Here is a 16,111-nt window from a genome sequence, read left to right on the forward strand (position 1 = left end):
ATCTGCTAACAAAGTTTTATTTAAAATGAACTCTCTATTGGAAATAAACTCGTTATTTCAATGAGCTATTTTATCTTATATTTCCGTTCATTTTAAACTGAGGCTCTTGAGGACATAATAGAATACAATGGCTTTGTTCGAAAGGGGGGGGGGGGTGTTAAAAGAGATCGGGACACCTTAAAAAAAACATACTATAATCACTGTTCAAGTGCCAAAGATAACGGCTGGAAACACGCCAACAGCCAATACACAAACATTGTCAATGGCGTACCGATAGAAATGAAGTGTATTTTTATTTTTAAGATAAATATTTTTATTATTTTTATATTTGTTGGAGCGATATGAGGTACTCGGGGACCAGACCTTAGTGATACAAATTATTTTGCATCTGTTGTTTAGATATAATTTATCTATTGTCGTTTAAGGTTAAATTTGGTGCAATTTAAGTATGTTGGGAGCTTGCTTCCGGATAATTTTACGAAGGCAGCGCCTCAGAATGAACCAGTATATCTTACGTTGTGATCTGCGGATCTAATCATTTTATATGTTGAGCGATTCAATTGGGAAAGAAAATGTTCAAGGGACATTTTGCCTCTCACGGTGAGGTTACCTCTGTACTCGAACGGCACGCGGCGAAACGAGCATTTCTTTATCCATTGCGCGGTCGGAATGTTCGTCGCACAGTGGTCGCCTGACAGCACACACAATGAACAGATTGTACGCTCGTCGCACCGTCGGTCGCTCCTACTAGTGGGCCGGCATGGTCTGAGAGCTGATGTGTATACATTTTTCAAGCGTTTGTATTTGAGGTAACGTACAATTTGTACATTATTTTCTACTTATATGATATCTAAAGGATAAAACACAGAACTGGCTAAAGGGTTGTATGCAAGGCTTAATCGGCCTGAAGTATGAAATAAACTTTAAACAAATATACGAGCTAGATAATTTAGTCGGGTCGATAACTTGGCCTGATATCTTAGAAAATATACCTAAGTACTTACAATCAAAATATATATTTGACACATATTGAGATTATATCGAAATATTATAGGTAACTGAAAATGTAAAATTATTTTTAAATAGTCAGTTTATTTCGGCGGGACATACCTACTAGGTACCTATTGTGCGATGAAGGAATGTTATATAATAAGTAAAGTATATTCTTTATTTAACACCACAAAGCAGTAAGTTTAAAAGCCAAAAATTTCAGATACCTAACCAACAAAAAGTTTAAACGCCCCCGACTATGTCACTTTAAAGTTCAATATCTCAAAAAGGGCTGAACCGATTTTGATAAAACATGTCTAATAACCATCGCTAGGAAACCTGCTTTCAATTAAAAAACACATTCATATCGGTCCACCCGTTTAAGAGCTACGGTGCCACAGACAAACAGACAGACACACACAGACATACAGACACACAGACACTCATAGCGGTCAAACTTATAACACCCCTCTTTTTACGTCGGGGGTTAAAAAACAGGATAGAAAATAGACAGTCTCCTCATTAAAATAGAGCGATCTTTTCCACTAACCTACAGCCAGCTTGTGTGTTGTGTTGAGTTATAAAGGAAGAATTGTAAATGATTACGCTGCCTGAAATACATAGTAAGTAGGTACGGTCACGAGCGTTCATTTGGGACCCATTTCGTCAAAAAAATCCTTTGAATTGTCATACAAAATGACGTATTCGATCTTAAGTCGGTCCCAAATTAACGCTCGTGACCGTGACTGTACCCCAAAAATGTTTACCAGCTCTCAGAATATCAGTGTCTCTCACTGAAAACGTACGTGCAAGAAAGGGATGCAGGACAAAACTTCCACTTGACAGTTGCCTTTTCAGTTGAATTGCGTCACATGCACTTTATAATTATGTATGTGTAAATAAACAGATAACAGTTTATCAAGATGGTGTAACAGAAACGCTTGTGCTTAATGAAAAATAAAAAGATATATTCCAATTTATTTCATAGTTTTATTTACAAACAGTCTACTGTAGAAATCACAAAGCTCTTATAACTGAAGTCGCCTTTAACTCATCTTTTTAGTACAGTCAACGTCATATAAGTGATCACTTTTGTACCTTGTCACTTTAACGTCATGTTGTAAAAGCCATACACAATTGTGTAATGACTGAAAGCGACAAGGTACAGAAATGATCACTTATTTATGACGTTGACTGTACCTACACTTTTCTTTCTGCCTACCGTGGAAATGAGTTTTACTTAAGTAACAACTTTACACTTTGTCGCAGTAAATAACAGAACAGTAATCAAATCAAATTACTAAAAATGTCAGGACACTAAACTGTTTAGCTACTTTTGAGCTTCACTGTACATGTCAAAATTATTACATCCCACTAACTCATTCCAAAACAAATCGTTAGGTAATCGAACGTGAAACGCACAAATATAGGAACACTTCCCATGACCAATGTGGTCGTTTCCGACACCTGTCATCATTTTGAACATAAAACTACCATGAGACTCATATTTAATTAAATAAATCCGGACACCTAACTCACGTCTTAAATCGAGTTTAGCTAATTCGTATTATTCGCGCCCTGATGGCGCGTGTTGCAGCAGCCACTGAGTCGCGAGCCCGAAACATTGCCGAGCTAAACTCGATTTAGGAGATGATTTATCTGGATTTATTTCATTAAATACCTGTCATAATTGCTTTGTGGTAGAAATAAATATAACAAAAACTTAGACTAATTCCTTATATTATTAATGTATAAAACAAGAACCTATAAGTAGCGATGAATTAAACTTAGTTCCAAAAGTAGTCACTAGGCCGTGACTGTTACGCATTTAGTAATGCAACGCGTATATGCGTTTTCGCAACGTTTTCGTGACTCGATGACTCACGCACATGTGTGTTTGCACCTAAAAATCTTAAAATACGCCGTACCTTTCTCCTTTATAGCTCATACCTACTAACAAATAATAATAATAAATTCATTTATTTCAGGCAACTTGGCCCACACAATAAATACCTTACAGACTAACATACATATTTACATTTATTTCTACAAAGGCTACTAAAGAAGAGTCGAATGTCTATTATTTGTTTTAATGTAAATGAAGTCCATCATCAAAGACAAAAACAAAGGAAATATTTATATTAATTATTTGGTAGTAAAAAAACCAAAATCTGAGTCAAGTTGACAACAAATTTTAATCAAAGAGCTTTCATAGACCTTTTTATTTAAACCGACTATTTACTAATGCACTATAGACAGGGGCTACTACGAAATCCGAAAATGGAAGATCATATCGTACCATCCCTCTCACTCTCGTATTAAACAGTATAATGGTGATTTTCCACTGGCGAGGCGAGACGAGAATTGAAATTTGTATGCATTCTCGCGCGCCCGCCGCGAGCCGCCGTGGGCGCCGCCATACAAATTTCAGCTCATCCAGTCAGCGGGACTGCAAGATACGAGTTCGAATTTTGCATTTAGTAGTATAGGGGCAGACTCCTACAGTTAGATACTTACACACATCTGCCACATCCTGGCCACAAAAGACCTTGATTATTAGGACAAAGAGTGACGCTTAAGTGGGTTCTAGGTTTTCACCGCGTATTTTATAAAAACAGCAGTCTAATGTTCCTTAATCAACGGCATATACAAGTTAGAGAAAGAAAACATTTTTAATGACTTTAGAGCACCATTTGCCAAGCACGGTCACTTACTGCTAAAACTAGAGACTACTAACGTCAAAAATTCGCTGCCTGCGGTGCCATAAATCAGTGGACAGACAGATGTGGTGCGTGCGTCACTCACTTTGTTGCAAATATTAGTTTGTTTTGTTTATTATATGTGTGAAGATAAAGCTATGTAACATGTACATAATTATGCACTAAAAACCCGTGGATGTTATTATGAAACACGCCTGTTGGCTCGTTTCATGCTTCACTAGTATTTTATTGCTTCTAGTGAAAAAAAATGTTTCATATAACACCAGGAGATTACATGCAACCATTAATTATACAATGGATCCCAAAGTAGACGGACCCTGTATCCTGGTACCCGGTCATTATGTAACAGTCACGTAAAGGGCTTTTACTTTCTTAAAAGGCCGAGCTTGAGTAGTTAATGGTACTCATGGTCGGTGGTGGTAATTTTCCATCAGATGATCCGCTTGCTCGTTTTAACCCTGGGCAGCCAGTGTTTGACATTAGAGGCCGTCCATAAACTACGTCACACCAATCTTGTGCCCCATCCTCCTGTCACACCTATTTTTAACCCCCGACGCAAAAAGAGGGATGTTATAAGTTTGACCGCCATGTGTGTCTGTCTGTCTGTAGCACCGTAGCTCTTAAACGGGTGGACCGATTCGAATGCGTTTTTTTTATTTGAAATCAGGGTTTTCCAGCGATGGTTCTTAGACAAGTTTCATCAAAATCGGTTCAGCTGTTTTTAAGATATTGAACTTTGATGTGACAAAGTCGGGGCTTTTCCAACTTTTTGTTGGTTAGGTTATTGTATTAAATGATATTATAACGGATAACTCACGTCTTAAACCGAGTTTAGCTCGACATTTTTCAGGCTATTTCGTAGCCCTTCCTCTCAGGAGCACGCACACTACGCGCCACCGCTCTGCTCGCGCGACTCAGGACTAGGTTATTGTTATTCTGAAAATCGCTATTATTTTGTTCCTGTCCCCCTCCGCCCACCTTAAAAGTGTGACGTAATTTACTGGCCCCCTACAGAACAAATATCCTGACTTCCTAACGCCTAAGTAGTGCTACCTAGTCTAGTGGTAGTGCTAGTATTCGTACTGCGACACTATAACGATGAGCCTGGCGACGGCGCTCCCGGCGAACTGTCCGCGCTGGTACAGCGACATCGTCAGCTCCAGCTCGACCACCTGCGGGCCCGCCAGCGAGCACAGCAGCGACACCACGCACACGTTGCCGCTGGGCCGCGTGCTGCAACAATGGTCAATGGAACGGGTTTAGCGCAAGCCCACAAGAGACGTGGGACAGGGGCGCGTCGCGGACGGGGCGCTGAGGGGCTACTACGAAATTCGAAGTTCGTATCGCTTCGTCCCTCTCACTCTCGTTTTAAATAATATGAGCGTCAGCGGGACGGCAAGACACGAAGTTCTAATATTGCACTTCGTAGGAAAGGGTCAGATGTCGAAGCGTTGCGTCCGCGCCGTGTCTCAGCCTCTTCTCTTCTGTCTGCTTTGGATCGCGAGGTCAAAGTCAAAGTTAAAATATCTTCATTAAATTTAGGCTATAACAAGCACTTATGAATGTCAAAAAATCTACCACCGGACCGGTTCGGAAAAACCTGTGTTGAGAAGAATCCGGCAAGAAACTCAACGAGGTGTATTTGTTTAAACAGATTTACAATATTATTAAATGATAGTATACACCACAAGTATTTAACACAACTTTATTTTTAACACAGTAAGTAGGTTCGCTATTTGAAGGGGTTAGTGGGTGGGTGGGATAGTGTTAGTAGATCTATATGTTTAGTATGAAGTCTGATTCAAGGGGCGCCGCGACTGCAACTCCCACCCTTCCCACACGTCTCTTCTGTGTCGCTTACGCCTTACTAAAGCATTTACAGCCAATTGTTTTTTTATTTTTAAACTATATACGGTCGTTGAAAATTCGAATGGCTTGTCCTGATGTAGCCCCTTAGTCTTTTAGCCTTTTAATCCTCTAAGCCTTGCTCAAATTAAGAGAAAAATAGTGACTGATGATGATGATGAGCTATGCCTGGAGTTTCTTTGCGCGATAGAACCCGGAATACGGAAATTCGTCGAAGAACTAAAGTCACCGACAGCTGGAAAAATATGCAATTTGAAATGGCAAGGGGCGGGCCACATCGCTCGAAGAACAGATGACCGTTGGGGGAGAAAAGTCCTCGAGTGGCACCCGAGTGCCACGAGCGTTGGCAGACCTCCCACTAGGTGGACTGGCGACATCGTGAGAGTTGCGGGAAACCGATGGATGCAAGTGGCGAGTTGTTGTTCATGGTGGCGTTCTAAGGCGGAGGCCTTGTTCAGCAGTGGACCTCTTCCGGCTGATGATGATGATGATGATGATGATAACCCAAGGCAGTACTCACTCGAAGCAGCTGAGGTCGGCGGGCTGCACGGCGCGGCCGGCCTGCACGCCCACCAGCCGCATCTCGAAGCTCATGAACGACTCCGCCCACGCCGGTCCGTGCATCGTGAACAGGTCCACCTGCCCAACATAACGAGTCACGTCAACGTCAAGTTTATTGTGAGGTACCCTACTATACCTTGTCCAACTAAGAAAAATAGATTTTTTACAATCCAACTTATAGTTTTAAAGATGTCGAGGATCACCGACATAGCTGCTTTGCTGGTGGTAGGACCTTGTGCAAGGTCCGCCCGGATTATCGTCACCACCATCTTGCTCGCTAATCCTGCCGTGAAGCAGCAGTGCTTGCACTGTTGTGTTTCGGCGTGGAGAGTAAGATAACCGGTGAAATTACTGGCACTTCAGGTATCCCATTTTAGGCCTCTAGGTTGGCAACGCATCTGGTGTTGTATATGTTTATGGGTGGTGGTGATCTCTTACCATCAGGAGACCCACTTGCTCGTTTGCCATCCGGTCGAATAAATAAAATAAAAATAATAAAATAGCCAAGCGAATCAGCTCGTTGAAGTGGCAATGGGCAGGCCATATAGCACGGAGAACTATATGGCCTGTTGTCGCTGCTGGTATTGGGGCCGAAAACTTCTCGTAAGGTAAGCGCAGCTTAGGACGTCCACCAACGAGATGGATGGATGACCTGGTTAAGGCCGCGGGTTCACGGTGGATGCAGGCCGCTTCCCATCTAAGCAACTAAAGGTCTATGGCGAATTTGGGGAGGCCTATTGTCCAACAGTCAACGTCCTACGGTTCACATGATGATGATGGTGATGTAACATGTAAACATACATACAGTCAGCATAAATATATATACACCTTTATGCCACTAATCATAAGGTCGATGTATACATAATTATATTTAATGCTATCAGGCGCGGATCCAGCCCTCAAAAAAGGTTGTGGTCACAGTCACCCGAAAATCATTTCACTGTATTTTTTTTTTTCATTTTATTAAGGGATGGCGTTTATTATCGTCAGCCTACCGATCTCAATAATAGACCGTCAAAGTGTGTCTTCACAAGTCTATTAGGGTTGTGATCCGCCCTTGAACGGGCTTTATAGATATTTATGCCCTCGACTGTTAATCTTTTTCCAAGTCGATTAAAAACTGTATAATAGAACTCACGCTCCCCATCGGCAGATAGATGTTGGCGACGAAGGTGATGAAGTTGTAGCTGTAGCTGCTGGGCTGGTGCAGGCAGCTCCAGTCAGACATCGGGCACGACCGCTGGATACGCGAGCACCGACTAAACACGACAAGATATTACTATTCATAGTGAATAAATGCTGAACCGGAAGACGTAAGGCCCTGTCCATCTTTACAAATAAGTAGGTGTTATAAATGCACTTTCGCATTTACGCTGTAGGTATGTCTGTTACCTTTTCACGCTTAAACAGCTGATCCGATTTAGATGAAATTGAGTATGGATTAATATACACCGTGATATTAGAAACTACCTGGGCCCGATTGCATAACAAAGTACAAGCTAATATTATTAGCGATTTTGTATTGAAATTCACTAATACTATTAGCTTGTACTTTATTATGCAATTGGGCCCTGGTAATAACTTTATGGAAAACAAATATATATATTTTTTACCTGTTGAATGTTCTCTTAAAGTTAACGGAAATCAAAAATAACATGGGATACAATACCGTTGTGAATGCAGGCTCACTTAAAAATAATTAACCGATTTCATGACTCATGAACGATTTTTGAAAATGTGTCGTTACTATATAGTCTATTTGGGCTGTGGGCGGGCATGCCCATCGTGCCCACAACGGTGGATCCGCCCTTGCCCGAATGAGGGTTTTTTCCTTCTCTTGTTGATCATGTAGGGCCTACTTACTGCTTGGCCTCGAGCTGGTACCCAGTGGGACAGCTGATGGTGTGACAGTGGTAGCTACCACGCGTATTCTGACAGACTTGGTGCGCATCTCCAGAACGCGCGCACTCTGCCTCGCCTGTGTCGCACTCGTCGATGTCTGGAACAGGCAAGGACAACAATGATGACTTGATGACGATGATGATTCACCATCTCTTTCTACTCACAGCCTTTAACATGTGACAGAAAGAAATGGTGAAAGCGATTGTACCTCCAGGGATCACCCCATACCTATCGACGCGGAATTGGCTTTAGCCGATCAAAAAACTCATTGTGTCCATGCAATAAGAGCGAAAAAGACAATGATCGGCTCAGCCGACGCGAAACGACGTTTACCGACGGGAAGACCTCTTTTTCGCTCTTATTGCGCGGTTATAAAGCGTTTTTTGGTCAGCTTAAGCCGATTTCGCGTCGATAGATGTGGGGAGACCATAAAGTTAGATCTATATGGTGTTAAGGCAGACATAGAGGCGCATATGGGGTAGGCACCTGTCTGGTGTTCCATCTCGTTATGACGTGCAAAACTAAGTATTCTATTTATTTGTCAGCAAAAGGATATATTTGTAGGCTAACAATAGGTTACCAATGTTAATTTGTCTCCATCAGGAGACCCACTTACTCGTTTGCCATCGAGTCCAATAAAAAAAAATGTAATAAGTTTTATGCATGAATTATATTTCAATTTGATGGCATCTATTATTACCGGGTAAAAGAATACCAATGCCAGAGCCCTCACAAAACGTAAATCAATCACAATCGACCAACAATTAAAAACACCAGGAATGTCAGATGCTCTCACCGATACAGCTATGCTGGTCCTCTGAGAGACGGTAGCCTTTCGGACAGGCACACCGGTAGCTCCCAGGCTCGTTTACACAGTCACCGCCACACAGACGGCCCCGGCCGCGGCTGGCTGCCCACTCGGCGCATTCGTCCACGTCCACACATTTCCTGAAATATCACTGGTTTATCAATTATCAGCAACATCTTCACTTGCCAGAAGACGTTCACTGTTGGACAATGGTTTGCCAACGCTGCATTTTCCGGTTCGTGGTCGCTATTCGTAAATATTTCTTCCCCAACTGTTCTTCGAGCGATGTGGCTGCCCCATTGTCACTTCAACTTATTATACTTAAGTTTTATTTATAAGTCCCCAGCGATGGCAGCGAATGATCTCTATCCCAGCTCATAATAATTGCAGACAAGGCCGACGATGTAGACACTGGTTCAGTAACAGTCTATGTTTGATACGGGGAATGGTCCTAGCAAATAAAAATAAATAAATATTATGGGACACTTTGACACCAATTGACCTAGTCCCAAACTAAGCAAAGCTTGTACTATGGATACTAGGCAACGGATAAACATACTTATAGAGATAAATACATACTTAAATACATATTAAACATCCAAGACCCGAGAACAAACATTCGAATTATTCATACAAATATCTGCCCCGGCCGGGAATAGAACTCGGGACCTCAAGCTTCGTAGTCAGGTTCTCTAACCACTTGGCCAACCGGTCGTCTATGTAGGTGCAGACTATAGTTGAGAACCATTAAGTTACTTCCATACTCATCATGACCGATAGTATAGTATATAGTATATGACTTACTTGCCATCCAGGTCAAGCTTGTACCCCTTGTTGCAATAGCACCGGTAAGAGCCCCAGGTGTTGGTGCAGCCCTGGTGGCACACGTTGGGCGTCTCGGAGCACTCGTCGACATCCACGCATACCTGATGAGACTTATATTAAGTATTTGGCAGAAGGGCATTAACCAAGCTGATCTTGTAAATGCTGAAGCGAACGATGTTATATTCCTCTGTAAGGCGCAAGCTGTAATTGACTGTATTTTTCCGTTTCTGCCAATTTGGCTACGGAACTTTTATAGTTTCGCCATGTCTGTCTGTCTGTCTGTCTGTCCGTCCGCGGCTTTGCTCAGGGACTATCAGTTCTAGAAAGCTATTATTTTGCACGAATACTTATATACGTAAATTATGCCGACAAAATGGTACAATAAAAAATTCAGAAACAATTTTTTTAGAGTACCTCCCATAGACGTAAAGTGGGGGTGATTTTTTTTTCTCATCCAACCTTGTAGTGGTATCGTTGGATAGGTCTTTTATCATTAGGGGTTTTTAAACCCCTAATGATAACATGATCATGATGGGGAATCCGGTCCCTCTGACACTTATACTATTTAATACGAGAGCGAGTGGGACCGCACGACACGAACTTCGAGTTTCGTAGTAGCCCTGCTGGTACGACTCTCTATCAGAGTGCAACGCCAGCTCTAGCCCTTGATCGAGGTAGAGCGAGATTGTCTACACCTACACCGCTTCCGCACTTCTCAAAAAGCGCCATCATAATTTTATTTTGAATTGGAAAATGGCGTCCCTAGTTATCTGGCACCAGAGCGGCTGCTCCTTCTTGGTTTACTCCCTGGCCGGCGCTGTCAGATTATTTGTGTTGTAGGTACGTACGCAAAAGTTATTTTAATGTTACTAACAGGTCGAAAATACAAACTGAGACATGGATGCACAGAAAACCAGAAAAAGAGACCAGCGCTGGGAATCGAACCCAGGTCCTCAACATTCCGTGCTGCGTGCCATACCCCTACACTACCACTGGACAGCAACCTGAAAAAGCAACCTGAGATATGTGTGCATAGGAGAAATTCGTGTCTGTACTCCTGCATCCGTGTCTCAGTTTGTATTTTCGATATGGTTTTACGGGATGACCGTAAAAGTAACAAATTTGGAGTTGAAATAAAAAATACAAAAAGACTCCAAATAACCAATCATAGTTACTAACAGGGCCAATTATTTTAGTCTGCATAAGTAATAAACGAATAGAATTGAAACAATATTGAAAAACAACACATGACACTCAGTGGCAGCTGCTACGTGGCAACGTGGCGGCAACATAACGTACCTTGTCGTTGGAAGGAGCATTGCGGAAGCCAGCGTTGCACTCGCAGCGGTAAGAACCAATCGTGTTGATGCACTTTGAGGTGTACGAACAAGGCTGGAAAGAAAATAAAGTGACCGATGAGTAGGTATAACCTGAACTTATGGTCTAAAACAGATTCCGCTAGAATCTATTATTCCATCCAACAACTCCACACATCTCATCCTAGTAGAATGAAGAACCGTTTTGTTCATTGCAGCGTAGTAGTAGCTGCGTTTGCCGTTTTGGCAGCATGTACATAAGTAATCACGTTTTCATTAAAGATAAACTCTAAAACAGTTATCATAAAATCGAAAGCGCTGTGGCTGTATAACAAAGAGTTACGTTAAAGCACCTTTTGCAGCCTACATTCAGAATAGTAGGTACATTGTGTCTTAAGGGAGGTAAATAAGGAATTACGAACGAGAGTCTATTAGAAGCCCGAAGTCGAAGGGCTTTAATGAGTCGATGTTCGTAATTCTAGTACCGCCCGTGCGACATACAATTTTTTTCATCACATTTGCGAGTAAAATTGTATATTAGTACAAGATAAAAAAAAATCATTTTTTACATAAATTTCCGATACCGCTGGCGCAGGTGTTGGACAGCGCCAGCAGCCCGCCGCCCCTCCCCCTCCCCGCAGCATGAGCCTGAGGCGCGCGTGCGTGGTGCTCCCGCCGGTCGTGCACCACTATTAGTACGCGCAGCAGCAACGCCATTAGGCGTTATACGCAAAAAAGGGCCCTTGGGTTTTATTAAAGGGATTGCAACCAAGTTAGCCTGCATGTCACGACACTGTTTACGAGCAAGTGTGATGAAAAAAAGTTTGCAATATAATTTATCTTTTGAAAAAAAAAATACTTGTCTTCTCTGAATCTTGCAACGCATTCTTCTTCGCAAAGAGGGTATTTCAAAAACGCGGGCAGTTTTAAAAAGTGACATTATATAAATGAGCCCTTTTTGAGCCCTCTGTTCTAAGTTAAGCTATGTGTGTCTGTCTGTGGCACCGTAGCTCATAAACGGGTGGACCAATTTGAATGCGGTTTTTATTTAATTTGAAATCAGGTTTTCTAGCGATGGTTCTTCGACATGTTTCATCAAAATCGGTTCAGCCGTTTTGAGATATTGAACTTTGAAGTGACAAAGTCGGGGGTTTTCCAACTTATGCAAGTGGAGGTGCAAGTATCTACGTACGATGCCATACTGGCACTCGTCGACGTCTTCGCACTCTGTCTGTCCCAGCAGGCGGTGGCCGCCGGGGCACTGGCACGAGTACCCGCCGAAGAAGTTCTCGCAGCGCTGCACGGGGCCGCAATCTGACACGTTGCGGGCGCATTCGTCAATGTCTGGAAGAAGCAGAAAGTAGTGGTCAAGGCATATGAGATCTTAAGAGAAGGTGGGTGATGATACATTTTGCTTACTTTAATAGCATTATTTTGTACGGCCTTATTTTATGGGGAACTGTTGCAGACATTGAGTAAATTTTTATCTTACAAAAGAAAGCAATGAGGGCTATCGTTTTTGTCTCACTAGATGGCGCACTGTTGCGTGAGGTTTTTAAGTGTGGCTTTCAGTCTGTTATTACGGGCGTTAAAACAAAGTTTAGATTAAAATCATATTTAAAACACCTTAAAACCGTACCATAAAAATATCCAGCAACCACAGTGTTGCTAAGGCCCGTTTTGTTCGGAAAAAAACGGAAGACAAAAGTTTCCGAAAGACAAAACTGTCTCAAAACACAGACATTCATTGCCCCGTAACGCATAATTGCCATAATTAATTTTAGGCTATGCAAAATATTCACAAAAAAAATCTTATTATAAATAAATCCGCGTAACTCACCCAAAAACTATGAGATTTGACATTTCGGAGACCTCACGCTACACTAGCGCCTCTAGCGGCGAATTCATTCGCGATAGCCCTCATTAGAGCCATTTATAATTTGAAGACGCGTGAATCACTAAGATCTTTTTTTTAAGGAAACAGGTATCCTAACCCTGCCATCGCTTTATGTTTTTGAAATAATCATGTATGTAAGGAAGAACATGTGATTTTCCGACTAACGTCGATAAGCCAAAGGCTACTAGAAACACACTTACAGACTGGCTAAAACCAAAAAGTCGTTTCTGGGAAATTGCATACGTTTTTATAATAAAATTCCAAAAAATATTATAAATGAAACAGATACAAAAAATCTCTTAAAAGATTTGCAAAAGCTCCTGGTTGATAAAAGGACTGGCAGCTATCTCTTTAACAACTACCCAACGTAGAAACGCTACTAGCCTTATGGGCACTATGCCGCACACGGGGCCATTTTATAGTTAAATTTAGTTTTAAATAGTTAGGGTTCCCTACCCAAAGGGTGCCAACGGAACCCTATTACTGAGACTCCGCTGTCTGTCCGTCCGTCTGTCACAGGGCTCTATGTCTTGAGCCGTAATAGCTAGGCACTTGAAATTTTCACAGATTATGTATAGAATTATGTGGCCGCTATAACAGCAAATACTAAAAACAGAATAAAATAAATATTTAAGGGGGGCTCCGATACAAAAACTTGTTTTTTTTTCCTTTTTTGCTAATGTCTAATATTGTATAGATAATGGCACGGAACCCTTCGTGCGCGAGTCCGACTCGCACTTGGCCGGTTTTTTCTTATTTAAGTTTTAATTTAGTATTGTATTTAATTTCTTCTTTTTTATTTACCGTATTTAATAAGTAGGTACCTACCTCAACTTTAAGTTACAAAAACTAAAATGGAAATTGAATGATGTGAATTAAATAGCTCTAGCAATAGCTCTCCTGACTACAGAAGGCTGTAGTCTGCTGTAGCTGTAGAAACCGCGAAAATTTAAAACATCAAATTCTTTCGTTCAACACTCACCGAAGCACAATTTGTCCGGGGTCTGTTCGTACCCCCAAGGGCAGGAGGCCACAATGGCGCCGGAATTGGGTAGCCGCGAGTACGAAGGCCTAAGGTACCGGGGTCCCCGCTGCCCGTACTGGGCGCCCACTGTGATCACGTTGTTGTCGCTGAGGCGCGGGCGGGATTCTGTAGGACGGGCTCGAGGCGGGACTGTCACTTAAAAAAACAAATGTTTATTAAAAACGTTTTGTAAGTAAAAGCTTTTGCTAATACGGTATTTGACAACTCCTGATTTTGCCATATCTTAATATTATTATGAAAATATAGATAAACAGATAGTGTTTAGCGAAGAGAAAATTTAAATCGGTTGAAAATTGGATTTATAGTGATTTTTTGAAAAATCTGTACACCTGTCTCTTTCTCAAACGCTTTTCTCTATGCAGCAAGTATGGCGGTACTGGCGTGTGACGTCACATGCCAGTATGTCTTTCTCTGTCTAATCTTGAATTTCAAACCTTTATAACTTTGTTATTTGTAAAAGTAGCTTAAAAATTGTTTTTCTATTCGATAATAGGCAATGTGTAGTTTTAATTTATAAAACATATACAAAATAGTCAAATACCGTATTGTCTACGCCGTACGCATTGCCATTCTAGCTCTGTAGCTTGGATGACGAAGATCTTGACCGTTCAAGATCTTTAATTCGTGATCCGTTTAAAAAAAAACTTTAATTGTCCATACAGGGTTCCGTAGTATAGGTATCATGAAAATCCAGTGCTAATAAAGCCCTTCCTGGGCAAAATGTAAGCAGTGTTGGGTCGTTTTATCGAACAGGGGGAACAGGGGTCGAACAGGTATATATAAAATTAAGAATTTTAATATTTGCTGCAGGAGCTAATTTCACATCTAATTTCATGTTTGAAGGACAACTGGAAGTACCCTATAAGGATTCGATATCCCACCGATTTGTAGAAAACACTTTTTTCACATCTCATGCTCGTAAAGTTCGTGTTTATGCTGGATCTAGGCGACATAAAACGACTTTTTATGCTCTAGTTCATAAAGTAAAATCTTCGTCTAAGACCAAGGTAATCAGGTGTCAACAGCCACAAACAAAAAAGTTTCTACATATTTTTTAATATTTTTTAGTTTATGTAAAACCTAAAATCAATCAAAATAAATCAATAACACTAATAAAATATAATTAAAAATAGTAATAATATAATGCATAAAAAATCAAAGGTAACAAAAGTGAACAATTGTTTCCACTGTTGCTATTTCATTTCCTCGCAATCTAAGTGAAAAGCAGAGTGTAAAACTCGAGCATTTAAACTCATTTTCCCCTCGTCGTGTCTATCCACGTGGCTTATGAACGTCTTGGGTAAAATGGCTTGTTTTATGCTCTTGTTGTACAAGCTATTATTTAATGAATGAATTTATATTTTGATTGTGTTGACTTAGAAGTTTTTTTTTTCACTATTCCAACTATTCACCTGAAAGGGTAGCATATATGAATTAATTTCAGCTTGATACCTCCCAGCGTTTCTGAGAAAAAGGGTCTTGACAAACAGACGGACAACAAAGTGAACCTATAAGAAAAGGGTTCCATTTTAGCCGACTAAGAAGTTACTTGAAGGATAACAGTAACATTGCAGTGGAATGTGGAACATTATTAATGCTGGGGACTGAGGATCATACCTGCAGGTGCTGGTGTTTCACAGCGGAACCCGCCCTCGACGTTGACACATCTCTCGTTTGACACGCATGAGTGTCGGTTCGTAGCGCACTCGTCTGTGTCTAAAAGATTACAAAATATAAGTGAAAGTCCATCCGTTTGAGAGCTATGATGCCAAACACACACACACACACACACACAAAGGGAGAGAGAGAGAGAGAGAGATTCACAGTTCCAAAATAAACTTGAAATAAAACACGATAAGGTTGAATTTTCAAATGAAAAAAATTCGAATTGTTTCAGTTTAATTTTAAAGGTGTGCATTGGCGTCAAACTTATTACGTCTCTCTTTTTGGGTCGGGGGTAAAATATGGACAAGGTGACAGTGAAAACAGTGCACCGAGGGTTCTGTTTTTACGCAGAATATTGCGAAATTTAGATACAATGTAAAAAATATATATATATCATAGGCTTTGACACTAATTGACCAAATCCCAAACTGATCGATGTTTATAGGCAATGGATAGCTAACATATTAAACATACAACATTTGAAAACAGAATATAGATATGTAAGTATCTGCCCCG

General features: G+C 41.1%; 1 protein-coding gene across 1 annotated transcript in view; it reads right to left on the bottom strand.

Annotated features, from left to right (window-relative positions):
* Positions 1 to 163: 163 nt before the first annotated feature.
* LOC141438734 (uncharacterized) overlaps positions 164 to 16,111 on the bottom strand; it is a 35,968-nt gene continuing 20,020 nt past the window's right edge. Inside the window, exons 17-26 of the mRNA XM_074102661.1 lie at positions 15,548 to 15,646; positions 13,868 to 14,065; positions 12,181 to 12,332; positions 10,972 to 11,064; positions 9,652 to 9,773; positions 8,836 to 8,987; positions 8,001 to 8,136; positions 7,276 to 7,396; positions 6,097 to 6,215; positions 164 to 4,943 (exon numbers count right to left, since the gene is read on the bottom strand). Of these exons, the coding sequence (XP_073958762.1) occupies positions 4,781 to 4,943; positions 6,097 to 6,215; positions 7,276 to 7,396; positions 8,001 to 8,136; positions 8,836 to 8,987; positions 9,652 to 9,773; positions 10,972 to 11,064; positions 12,181 to 12,332; positions 13,868 to 14,065; positions 15,548 to 15,646 (1,355 nt within the window). The 3' untranslated portion in view covers positions 164 to 4,780. The remainder of the gene's footprint in view (positions 4,944 to 6,096; positions 6,216 to 7,275; positions 7,397 to 8,000; positions 8,137 to 8,835; positions 8,988 to 9,651; positions 9,774 to 10,971; positions 11,065 to 12,180; positions 12,333 to 13,867; positions 14,066 to 15,547; positions 15,647 to 16,111) is intronic.

This window comes from Choristoneura fumiferana, chromosome 19, assembly GCF_025370935.1.
Source record: "Choristoneura fumiferana chromosome 19, NRCan_CFum_1, whole genome shotgun sequence".
NCBI lineage: Eukaryota > Metazoa > Arthropoda > Insecta > Lepidoptera > Tortricidae > Choristoneura > Choristoneura fumiferana.